This window comes from Fringilla coelebs, assembly GCF_963513975.1.
Source record: "Fringilla coelebs genome assembly, chromosome: Z".
Lineage (NCBI taxonomy): Eukaryota > Metazoa > Chordata > Aves > Passeriformes > Fringillidae > Fringilla > Fringilla coelebs.
In genome coordinates, this window is record NC_140031.1 from 22,809,058 (window position 1) to 22,821,926 (window position 12,869).

The 12,869-nt window shown below is 39.8% G+C and overlaps 2 protein-coding genes across 3 annotated transcripts in view; both read right to left on the minus strand.

Annotated features, from left to right (window-relative positions):
- The window catches only part of CMYA5 (cardiomyopathy associated 5), a 45,584-nt gene extending 37,775 nt beyond the window's left edge, over positions 1-7,809 (minus strand). The window contains exon 1 of the mRNA XM_084224552.1: positions 7,561-7,809. Coding sequence (XP_084080678.1) covers positions 7,561-7,715 — 155 coding nt within the window. The 5' untranslated portion in view covers positions 7,716-7,809. The remainder of the gene's footprint in view (positions 1-7,560) is intronic.
- A 614-nt stretch (positions 7,810-8,423) lies between these two features.
- Positions 8,424-12,869, minus strand: part of TENT2 (terminal nucleotidyltransferase 2) — a 45,236-nt gene continuing 40,790 nt past the window's right edge. For both annotated transcript variants that reach the window (XM_084224995.1, XM_084224996.1), the window contains exon 15: positions 8,424-12,632. In XM_084224995.1, the coding sequence (XP_084081121.1) occupies positions 12,558-12,632 (75 nt within the window). In that variant the 3' untranslated portion in view covers positions 8,424-12,557. The remainder of the gene's footprint in view (positions 12,633-12,869) is intronic.

Below are 12,869 nucleotides of genomic sequence, written 5' to 3' on the forward strand. Positions count from 1 at the left end.
AAATACTGCATAAGCATAGATTTTGAAGTACAAGCATAAGAAAAGTCATATTTCATCTCACAACTATATTTTAGATGAATTTGTGTAAAACTGCATGTTGCAAGGTTAGTTCAATGAAGGGGAGGTGTTTAAAAGATCTTGACAATGCAGGAAGAACAGTCTTTGATCTGACCTTGTTTTGCCAGTGTGAGGTTGAGCTCATTCTGGGGCTATTCTCCAGCATGTGTTTATCTCACAGTATAAATTAAACCTTTCATTAAACACTTCAAAGATACTGTCAGTGTTTTAATAGCACCCACACTTGCTTTGCGCAAGTGTGAATGATTATACAATGCTCAAAGCAGTAGTCTATCCACTGGTCTGTTGTTGCTGTCTTCTCATGTATTTTATCCTCTAAGCACTCTAGATACTTAAAAAAGTAATTTAGGATGCATTCAACAATTAAAATATACTGACACCTCCCCAAATGAAACTCCAATGTTTCATAAAGGTAGTTTTAAACCTTATGATGTGTAATCAATACACTATCATAGGCTGTAGCCAACTCTCTCAGCTAAAATAGTAAAAAGGCTGGAGAAAGGCTTTCTGAGAAGCTTTAGGAAAGAAAACTTCAAATTCTTCAAGTTCTTCAAATTAAGAGTGTAAAGATTAGCATAATCAATTAAAAGACACGATGTGTGGAGGGTTTAGTAGTTTTAGGGTGGCAATATTTACTTAAACCAAATAAAAAAAGAGCACAGAAAAGGTAATGAAAGTTCGACCCTGATATTTCTTGAATAGACAGTAGTTCATTTATGGAAATCACATTTGTAGCTGATGGAAAGAAAGGGAGAGCATCTGCTGGATAAGATGTAGCCTTCAGTAGAGCAGAAACAGTGAAGTCTCTGTTACTCCCATGAAAGAATGCACATCTATGGCCACACAATATCCTGCTTCCACTGAACAGAGGGAAGGGTCACTTTTCCACTGACTAGAGAAAAGCGTTTCAGCTTAAGTGAAGAAAGCTAGCTACTGATCAGGGATCAGAAAAGCAGAATCCGTCTGACCAACTGCCAGAGGCTGTGGCCCTGCACCACACGGGTGCCAGAGATACCTGCAGGTTGCAGAGGCAGGTGGACACCCCTGAGAAGCAGGTGGCACTGTGCCAGAGGGTGCTGAGCACCAGTTAGAAGGCAGAGGTCTTTGAAGGTGGAAAATAAATCCTGTGGAAAGTCATAAGTACTTAATTAAGCAAACTCTCTGGACTGTAAATTTTTTTTAAAGGACACTCAGTGAAAATGCTCAGGACCTAATAGAAACAGAAATGTAATCCTGCTACTGGCAGTGCTACCCTTTCCACGAATTTACTTTCCAGAGCCCAGAACCAGAAGGGCTGCGCTGGGCTGGTCCGTGCTCAGGTCTGTGCAGACCAAGGCACAGATCATCTCTGACGTGGTGCTAACTGAAGGCTGAAGTCACCCCGTGGGACAGTAGCCTGACCAGCTCCTGGTGGGACAACACAGTATCAGACTCCAGTGGTGGAGCTTAAACACAGTTGTGGTGACAGGGCTGGCCTGAAGATGGTGACTGGCAGGACGACTGGGAGGCCCACAATTCAAAGGATGTCTGAGAGTGCAATACTACATAATTGCACGTCAGCCAATCTCCTCCTGCCCCCCAAACCCAGCCCTCAAACAGATTTAAGCCCCAGCATGTACAGCTGGTTATCTGCCTTGGTGTAGTACTCTCTAGAAAGGCTAGCTCCATTGGTGAAAACGTACAGGCTGGAGAAAGAGGTACAGCAGAATACATTCATGCCAATTTTTCTTAGTTTTTCCTTTGCCAGTTCCATGTCTTGGCATTGACTTGGACTAAGATTAAAAGAAATAAGAAAAATCAATAGCAATACTACTAAGGAAGCTTTCTGTTATTTGAGTCCACAATAACAGGTGAATTATTTGGGGTTTTTTTGGTTTTTTTTTTTACATTTTTCAACTTCTAAATCATTCTTATATTTTAAACCTATTGTCTACACTACTTGGTGCAATTTAATAAACCTTCATACAGAACAGAGCAGCACTTGAGCTGATATTAATGAATAAGTATAGGTTGCCCTGGCCCTGCCTATGCAAAAAGCTTGAATTATAAACACCATTATCTCATTTTCATTGTCACAAACTTGTTACAGTTCATATTCCTCTACAGTGCAAGGAGATAGTGCTTTACACTTTTAAGATCAGAATGAGAGACACGGAACTCAAACATTTACTTCCAATGCACTTCCAAATGCTGCCCTTTTATGAACTGTTTACAAGCTGCACAGTAGTAGCTGAAAGACACCTCTCTAGTCAGAGGAAGTGTTTGCCACTGGAAAAAGATGATTGCAATGTTTCAGCTCGTAAATGTAGATATGAATCCACTGACATCCAGGGCAAAAGCCAGTGTTGTCTTTTTTTCCATGTAGACATTTCTGTTGGCACTTATATTATCAGCATGTTATTCTACTGCTGGGACATTGACTTAAACATTTTCTTAGTCTTGGAGTCACTGACAACCAGTTTTGTGCCTCCTGCCATAAGAGCTCAAACACAGATTTTTCGTTCTGCCTCCTCCTGCTTCTCACAGCTCTCTGCTTCTCATTATGACTTCTGTGCTGTGTCCACTAGGATTTCAGGTTTCTAGTCCAGCCTGGTGGGCTGCACAAATGTTCCTTTATGAATCATATGAGGGAAGAGTTTTCATCTCCCCAGCTGCTGGAGTGGTTGTGTTCACACAGTGAGTGGGGTCTACCCACCTGTGCACACCACTACTATGAGATATACATGTAGCCAGCCTATCAGCTTTCTAAAATTCTCCCTAGCCTCTCTTTATCCTCTTCATGTTAGACCTTGCCACCACTGATATCATAAAAACTGTAGCTGTTTGCTGCATAATTCCTCACAAGCTGAAAACATTACAGATTAAATGACCAAGATGTCAACCTATGTCTGTAATCTGCACTGACAAGAACTCATTTTCTGAAAGCTCCTACTTCAGGCACAGTGCAGGAGTGGTGGAAATTGGTATTGCCAGCTTGTTTTCCCAATTGAAGGAAACACTACTCTGTGCTTGTGTTTTTATTCTGTACATATCTGTAGTTTCTGCCTTTACCATGGTGCCCCTTTTCCCCTACAGCAATCAGTATGCTCAGCAAAGTCTCTGCCGATTGTTCTGCATTTCCCAGGGCTACAGCTCATCCATCTTCTTCAGGCTAAGAGAACTGCGAGCTACAGAAGGACATAATTTCAAACCCAGCCTTCCACCTTTGACTTCTTTCAATTAATGATGCCTTGTCTAGCAACAAAGTGGCTGATGCATCTGTTGAAATTCAAAGGAACTACTATCTAAAAACAGTAAGACAGCTGCTTCCCCAGCTGCAAAGCTGGGGTTTATGATGAGTAGCTGGGAGCCAGGACCTGGGCTTGTCTCACACCATTTGTTCCATCTCTTACGAAGGAACACAGCCGGCTGTAGTCCTAGTTTGTTTTCCAGACACCAGGTCATGTCCTAGTGGCATTGCCATTTGCAGGATCAGATGCTGCTTGAGAAGCCCCCAGCACCTCCATGCCCAGAGGTCTGCATGCCCAGAATGCTCCTGCATTCTGGGCTCTCCACCATGTTGTAGAGGGAGAACAGGTACCAATTACGTCAGTCTGGGTGCGACACTTCCTTTACACAGTTATGTAATCACTCTGTTGAGACCCAGTGGGGAACTTCTTGAGTCTGAGAGCCCTATGCAACACAGGCCTCTATTAAGGACTCAGTTTTACTCAAAAGGCTGAAGAGAAACAAAACATGGAGTGCCCAGCTGCGGGAGCAAGTGGGGGCTGGCTGCACCCCTCCTCTCTGCAATGGCCCCACCTCAGCATTCTGCCCCATTCAGCTGCTCAGTTACCTTTTGCTCAAGCTCTACTGTGATGTGCCTGAAATGGCCCAGACAATTCTGCTTCCTACCTCTCTCACGTTCCCTGCTAATACTTCTGCTGCAGGTGGCAAAAGAACAGCCCTGCCAGCCTCTTCTACCCTGGCCCATGTCAGGCACTGCCTCATCTAGAGGCATCTAAAATCACACACGCTTTCCCCATGTCTTTCTCTGCTTTGGGTAGGGTAACATTTCCGGAAGACAAATCCACAATACTCCCCACCTCTTCCCTCTCACCATCCATTTGCTATCACTCCAGTCTTTTGCTCTCCTAGATGCTGCAGCATCCCCCACATGGCAGGAAGACGCCTTCTCCACTGTGCTTCCCTTTATATTCATTTTCATCAATCATTATAAATGACACTTGTCTCTAAAGCTTACACGCCTCTAATCTTGTGGAAGTAATGCTTCATTAATAAAACAAACAAACTCAACCTCTTCCAGAACTCAAGGACTTTCTCCCCATTTTTCTCCCCGTCTACTGGTTATAGGTAAACACTAAACAAGCAGATAAAATGCTATTTTCATATTCCAGGCAAACAAGCTGTCTGGAAACATTTAAATTGGCTGCAGAGCCATTTTTATGTAAACCTGCACACAGAGACATCCAGAGATCTTCCCACTGTAGAAGGAAATCAGCTGAGAATGGTCTGAAAGACAGAACTGTGTCAGAACAGCTCACCCATCACATATTTGTTAGAGATACAGATATTCCAGTGGGGATGTAAACCAGTTAAACAGTAAACAATTTTACTTTAGTTAGACTTAATTTTCACCATTACCAATACAAAAATTAAAACCTGTTAACTTCCTCCTTATGCTTGCCTTAATGAACACAGTATTCAAAATATTTTCCCATTTAGGTGATTAATTGGATACATGGAGCTGGAAGCAGAAATCATCTACCATGATCATGTGTCCTAGATGGTAAAATGCCCAAAGGCAAGAAAATATGCTATACTGATCAGTGGCGTTTTTGTGCTGACAAGGTTATGAAACCCTTATCCCACCTTTTTAATAGGTTCTGATGCTGCATGTTAGTCTCATTACTTATATAAAGAAGTGTGCAAGGAAACCAAATTATTTAAACATTACATTAATAAGGGTAATAAAGACATGAAACCCAAACTCTCCTGCCTTTCACATGCGTGCTTTGTAATTCTGAGACAAGTCATAATGTCTGCTGCAGCTTTTTGGAATTTTATTTGCTGCAGCTGCTGCACAGTGTGGAAGCAGAGTGGTTTGGTCAGAGCTCAGGGCCTGGTGTCTCAGAGGAACACCAGGGCTCTTCTGCTTGTTTCACAGAGGCACTTCCTGATCTTGGGGCACTCATCTTGCTGCATGATTCTCACATAAATTAGGTATGAGGCTATTTAACGTGCTTGAAAGGCTGAAATAGGAGTCAGCAGGAAAGCTGACTTTCACAACCAGGTGCTGTTCAATTGCATTCAAAGGAGGAAAGCAGAAGCAACAGAGAACTTGGAGTTGTTAAAAATAAATTGATTGCAGCAGGGTCCAGGACAAGCTGCCTTCAGCCAAGTTTGCATATTAGTTACATCTCCTTCAAGCCATGTTTTCAAAGCCCATGCACTCAAAAAAAATCTGTTCTGCAATGGGGGCTTGAAAACCTGTTTGTCAACAAATAATCAGCTCACAGCTTGAGTAAGTATGTCCCACGGGCTCAACCTGTCTTATCTTGCCAGGAGCTCTGCCCAGGCACTGACGACAGGAGGAGGCCTGAAGCTCAACAGCCCTGCTGACATTTGCGACAACATCTAAGCAATGAAGGAGTCAGTTTTATTTAAATTTCCAAGCTATTTCTAAGTGCTTGTTGCAGTCACCACATTTGTGCTGAACCCAAAATTTTACATCTCCTTTAACCTAATTAAACTAACCAATTTAAATATGCTCAGTTACCACTTAGCATAGCTGTTAAAAACCTCTCTGGTAGACTATGACCTGTTTATTAGTAAGACAGTTAAGGACAGAGAAAAACTCTGCTGTGCTTAAAATAACTGGGAGCTAAAGGGAATGTTTTTGCTGTGATTTAAGTAAGTGCTGAGATGCCATACCCAAGTTTGCGTTGCAGAGGTTGCCAGCCAGAAGCAAGACACATTTGTGAGGAGCTGCTAACAGGCACCCATGGAATAGTCATCCTCTCAGCCCAAGTAGTTAAGAACTGTGAGGCTACATAGATTTCAGTCCCTTTTTAATAATTCCTACTTGTGTTTTACAATTTCAGTTGTTTTATTATTAGCTATTTAATTCCAGATTCTATTAAAAATTATCTATCTAAATAATGGTTTAGCTGTGTGCAGTGAGCAGCTCCACTCCATGGACTTCAGCTGGTTTTCTTGCAGGGATACCATGCAAACAGTGTTTTATTGGCATGTAATCCCTCTCTCTGCCAGTATAGGACTGAAAAGCCAACACCTCTCTTGAGAAGAAAGCAGCATTACACACCAGGGTATCCCCTCATAGTGGGAAACTAGCTCTTTATTTCCTGTGCAGGAGGGTTTTCCTGCAGTTCCAGGATACATTTCCCCATTTGGCTTTTGTTCTTGTAGCACTTTGGGTGGGTTAGGCTGCAGAGAGCTCCCCACTGCTATCTTTTTTCTCCAGTGACCATCAGCAATGTCAGAAAGCACTTTGAACTGTGATTCACACAGAGTGATGGTAAACACAGATGGCTTCACAGCACAGAGATATTAGGAACTGTATGACACATTTCTTAAAAAATGGATTTCTGGAAAAAACTGAAGCTAACAATATCAACATCTTAGGTTCTTCTACAGTATCCACTTAAAACTGATGGGATCTACTCAAGACAAGGAAGAAATCTTGAGACTTGGTATGTGCTGGGGGGCTCTCAGGCTTTGTGGTCTCTTTATGAAATCAATGGTGCTGGCACAGCCAGGGTCTGTCTGACTGGATCAGGTTGCAGATGCCTCTGTAGCCTGCGCAAGACCATTGGGCAGGGTACTGGGCCACAGCCTTGTTCATTACATTCCTAATGGTAGGAGAGCAATAGTGGGACAATAAACTGTTTCTGTGGAAGACTTATAAAGAAAACAAAAATACTAAGAGAAATTAAAGATCAAAGGGATAGAATATTTCCCATTCCACGACAAAAATCAGCCTTACAAATCATGACTAGCAATAGGAGACATGTACAACAAATTTTTCCTTTTCAAGGAAAGAAGAAACTGAAGAGGGAGGGACAAGTGGGAAGGAATAAAGTGCCATAAAAAGGAACCAATTTTAATGCACCATTATAATCTTTGAGCATTTTCTCCCTGACAAGCAAATCTGCAAAGCATTTAAGATCCATATGTGACAAAGAGTCAGCCAGAGAGGGAGGAGTGGAAGGAGATGCCACTTGAGCTGGCACATCAGAGGATCTTTAAATAGAAAAGCTTTCAGGGAACTCGGGGTAGGCGCTTACCACACAAAATTTAATTACAGCCATACTCATCTGAAAAAAATATTACAGCCCTCTACTCCCCCCTTTTTTTATCTACAGCAGCATGGGACCCCAATCCTGGCATCTCCTGGGGGATGATGGTTTGGGCTAGAGCTGCCAGCTCCCTCTGGGGCTATGAGTCCCTGGGGGGACATACCTATTAGTCAGCTCCTCTGCTTCCTCTGGGTCCACAGCTTCGTCCTCCTCCTCGTCCTCCTCCTCATCTTCCTCCTCTTCCTCTTCTTCTTCATCTCCTACAAAGGACGAAGTCTCGGATACCCTGTCGCACTCAGCGCCGTGGGAGCCCTCCATTCCCTTCCCTGCTCAGGCCTCGCCGGTGATGTTTACCCCCAACCCTGTCCTCCCCAGGGCTGCCTGAAGCAACTGTCATCCCCAGTAGCACTCACTTCTCCTGACTCAGGGCAGTCTTTAAATAGAAGGCAGCAAAGTTACAGCGCAGAGTTGCTGCTGTTCTTACCCTGTCTCCTAGCACCAACCCAGTGCCAGGACACGTGGCCCTGTGGCCATCTCTCCAGCTGCTCTCCCCCTTCACCTGCCGCCGCTGCCACAGAGTCGCTTGTACAGCAGACAGGGCAGTCAGGCAGCAGCAGGGAGGAAGGGGGCCAAGCAGACCTTCCCCAGTCACCTCTAGGAAATTCGGGGTGGATGGTACAGATGAAGCAGAGGGAGAGTTTATCTGCTGCTCCAAGAGAAGGTACATTTCACAAGTTCTGCCCTTGAGCATGCCCAGAGTGCCTCAAGCTCGAATTGGAAAGGTCAAATACAGTAGTAACTGGTGGATAAGCCTCTGACAAACACATTTAATTATTACTACTGTACTGTAAGAGATATCAGATGCACTGTGGTATTTAACCATGCAAAAGGAATGTATTTAAACCCTTGATTTATCAACGTGTTAAATCACAGGACATTTACAACTTCCTATTTGAACGGACTTGAACCCATTATAAAGCAAAGACAAACTATACTACCATGCAGATTTTAGGTTAAGCCACATTTATGCTTTATTGTTCTGCATTTTACACAAAATGCAGTGCTTTTCACACACAAAACAGAAATATTTTCAAACTGTATTAGTCAACATAATGACTTTATTAAAAAAAAAAAATTAGAAGAGGACAAAAAGCACTAAACCCCTGATTCTAAGTAAAGAACTGCCAAGATATCTCAAGTATAAATGACTGTTTGCACAGTATAACTCCAATGCCCCCAGCTTTTTTTTTTTTCATTGTTCTTAAAATAAATATCTGGTTATAAATCAATCAGCAAACTCTTCCTTAAGAGTGCTGTAAGTATAGAAACACCCAGCCATGTACTTCTGACTACAAGCTATCTCTGCACGCAAAATTAAAATTCTCCTGACACTCCAAAACAGTATGTACAGGTCTTTCTGCTCTCTTCAGCCACACAGTGACATACACAACTTAAAAGGTGACAATGTAATTTTTGAAAAAGTGTATTTGAAACAGATATTAAGCTAAAATAAACTCTACATTTCATCATGATCATAGACAGTGTACACAGCAAAATGTAAAGAATATGAAGTACTCTTCCTTAAATTTCATGTGGAAGGCAAGAGCTTTACAAGTCTTCTAGAAATGCTTATAGATGAAACATTCATACATTGCACAAGTTTTGATTCAGTCTTTAGCACAGCAAGAGAAAGGCAAGTACTCTTTTACCAGAAACCCTTCAACTTATTTCAACCTGTACTTCTCACAAGTGAATTTGACCTGTAAATGGACAAAAATCGTACATTCTTTCATGCTCTTCAGACAAGCATCATACTCAGTAAAATCAATGGAAATATTTATATCTTAAAACACAAGGATTACAGAGAACAAGGCAAAAAAACCCACAAACCACAAAACACAGGACAACCCGTAGCAAGTAGAGTACAATAAATCAAGAGTGACGTTCTCTGATGAACTTAAATTTAACATCAAATATACTGTAACTCAAGTCCAGTAACACAAGTTCAAGTAAAGCACTAGTTCCAAATAAATGTTTGGGATTCACACATATGTATTCACAAATGCTAACTTCAGGTTTTATACAAATCATCTTACATCCTTTTATCATCACTGCCCGTTTCTCCCAAATGACCATGTCACCCTGCAGTGTGAGTCTTAAAATTGATTTATATTGATTTCTTTGTGAGGGATTTTTAAAAAGTAACACCTTATACTGTCAACACACGTAAAGGTAATGAGAATTCACTTACACATTCACATTTTAGGACAAGTGAGAGCAAGAGCTAGAAGAGAAACTTCAAGTTTCACAGCGCATACCCCATACCAGTTCTGCATTACTGTCACCAAATATGAAGCTCTTGCCAACATTTGGTCCTTCTGTGCACCTCTGAGCCTGTTAATTTAGTCCTGAAGGACTAAACAGAGTTCTTAAAATCCTAGAGAAGACACTAGTGGTTTCTGACACATGAGGTGAGAACAGACAAGAAAACCCAATGCCAAAAAGAGTAGTCAAGAATAATAATTAAAAAAAAAATAAATAAATAAAAGCGCTGAACTAAAGCAGTTTTATTTCAAGGCAAAAACAAATTCCAAAGAAGACAGCATCTTGCATGCACACCTTGGTCAGTTGTGAAAAATATCTTTTACCAAAGAGCTCTCAGAAAAAACTATTCCTGCTAGGATATATGCCAAGGGATAAGAAGGCAAAAGGTTTTATTTTTAAGCTGAAGAAAGTTGAAAATTTTATCCTAACACTAAAATTTGAATTTTTTACTCTGAATACTTGCCCAGAGTAGATGAAAACACAGGTCATTAAACCTCGAACAGCTTCACACTATACAGAACTGAATCCAAAGTTAAAGTTCAGCTCCTACCTACTCCCCCCAAGCCATTTACTTTGTGGTATTAAATCTGAAGTTTTCTGACAAAAGTTGCAGCCCACTATTTAACAAATACACTACCAACAGGTCTGCTCCAAAAAACTGGGGAAAACTACCATCTAGATTTTCTGATTATAGACATGGTATATTGGAAAGACATAAACTTGAGAAAAAAATACAAAAGGATTATTTCGAAAGAATTTTGAAAGAATTCTTTTGAAAGACTGCTATGGTTACCGACTTTAACTTGTATTAACAATACCACTTAACTAGTAGGGCACCTTTTATAGATTAGCTCAGAGATATCACAATGTTTTAAACTAACCTTTAAAAAATAGTCAGGAATTAAATTAAACATGAAGCATTAATTTAAGGTGTAAGAAATGTTGACACATTAGGTGATGCAATACAAACTCATTAGATAGTTTTATGCCTTTTTGTTTTGTTTCTCACATTCAGCTCACTTAAAATATATTTAAACCAACTTTAAACATTTATGTCCCTTCTTATTTATCCTAGGTTAGGAAAGTTTTAAATTTTCTAGACAAAGATATAGTCAATATGATTTTAAGAAGATATAGCCAACATTCTCTTTTCCCAGAATCTACACAGAACTTATAGAGCATCTTTGAATCCAGACATCATCCTGTCCTAAAATCTTGTGCTTCAGTTTTACATAAAGTGAATCAAAGTGAATGTTTCACTGACACTCAAGTCTACCATCCTACAGAAAAAGGGCAGTGAGGCTGAACGTATGCAAGGAGGAAGAACATTTCAGTGGACTGCTAGAGTCATATTAAAACTGAAAGACAGTTAAAATTGAGAAGAAAAGTCAATTGCAGAAAAAAGACAAAATTCTACATAGACTAGACCATGACAAAGTGTGTAGGAAGTAATCTCACATCAGGCATATAGTTTACAGTACTTAGAACTTCTAAATAAACTAGAACTTAAAAGTTTGCATAAGAAGACATAATGCTTGTTATTCTATGGTTAAAGAGTTTTCATAATCTTGTTAGTGAAAGTAATAAACGAAACTTTTGCCTATTCACAGATATACTGCAGAATAGCCATGACAGATCTTGATGAATTGCAACATGGGCCTTGCCTCATGGGGCATTTCCTATTCTACTTAATTATAGGAAATATTTTAAATATGCAGTACAAAATAACATAAATTGGAAAAATAACCCGTATCTACCATATATAAACTTTATTTCACTGGACACCATACAAAATATTAAACTTAAAAAAATGGAAGTACGAATTCAACTTCAGTGGTAAATACAGCCTTAAAAATTAATTGGTCTTCAATAACAAATATATAAGAGAAGCAAATTGTGCTATAGGAGGTCTAAGAGAAAGTTTGCAATTTTTTTGGAAGAGCTATAATTTTCAGTATTACTTAGATTCAATTTACAGTGGCTGATCAATTCACAAACACAAAATCAAATTTACACAAAATCAAATGATTGATTTACACAAAATCAAATGAGAAGCCCAGCTTATTTTAGCACTGATGTGAGGTGTTTTGATTTTGATTTGGTCTTTTTCTCCAAAAGAGGCACCACTATTACTTCAAATATGTAAAAGGAAGCACTAAAAATTTTCCTTCCTACTCTCTGTGAATGTGAAGCATCTATGTGCATTGAATTGAGCTTTTTTACGTCAACCTTCTCATAGTACAACTGTTGCTTGAAAATTTTGGTTTAGTTTATAGTTCTTCATATTGAGAGTATTACCAACCATAATCTAGCTTCATTTTCATAAACAGTTGCTTGTTATTCCAAGTAAAAGTGAAATAAAACTGCAAAGTGCTAAGTTGAGCAGAAGTGCTTACTGCAATTCAGCAGATGTAAAGCACAGACTGTTCATCAAGAAGTTGGTAGTGCACAGTGCCTTAAGGATGTAGTCAGATTTGCACATGGTTTAACTCTGAATGTCTGTCCTTCATGGTTAAACCTGTCTGAAATAATGGTTACACAGATCAAACAAGAAACAAGTTAGTATATCCCCATACTTTCCTTAAAACAGATGTATTCTTGTTTGCTGTGAGTTTTTTCTGGAAGTCAACAATGCAACCATTTCAGAAAGCGTATCTTGAACAGCTGTATTAACAAATACTGATAATAAAATATGCCACATCCTTATAAACATTTTCTTAACAAAAGTTTACAGGGAAAAACAGGTCATAAAAACCATGGGGTGAGTGCCTCCTGATTTTGACACTGTTATTTATTTCAGCAGGATCCAAAAAAAGGGAAAATGAAAGAAGCCAGTTATCTTTTCTGTTTGATTGCTTTTAAAGGCAATATACGGTTCAGGTCTTTCTTGTCTCGTAATAACTGCCAAGCCTAAGGAAAAAAAAACCACAGGGTTTTTAAAAAAAGACTATATAATCTTTGCCATTAAAACTTAAATACCATTATAAGCAGTAAGCATCACAGTGCCATAAAATTAAGGTTGACTTTTTCCCCTTCTTGAAAAGAAAATTTGTGGATTGTGCTATTTTTTGTTCATTTGTTTTTGGGATTTTTTAAGGGAAGCAAAATGCTCCATTGTGTAATAAAAACCACAAGCAGAACAATTCT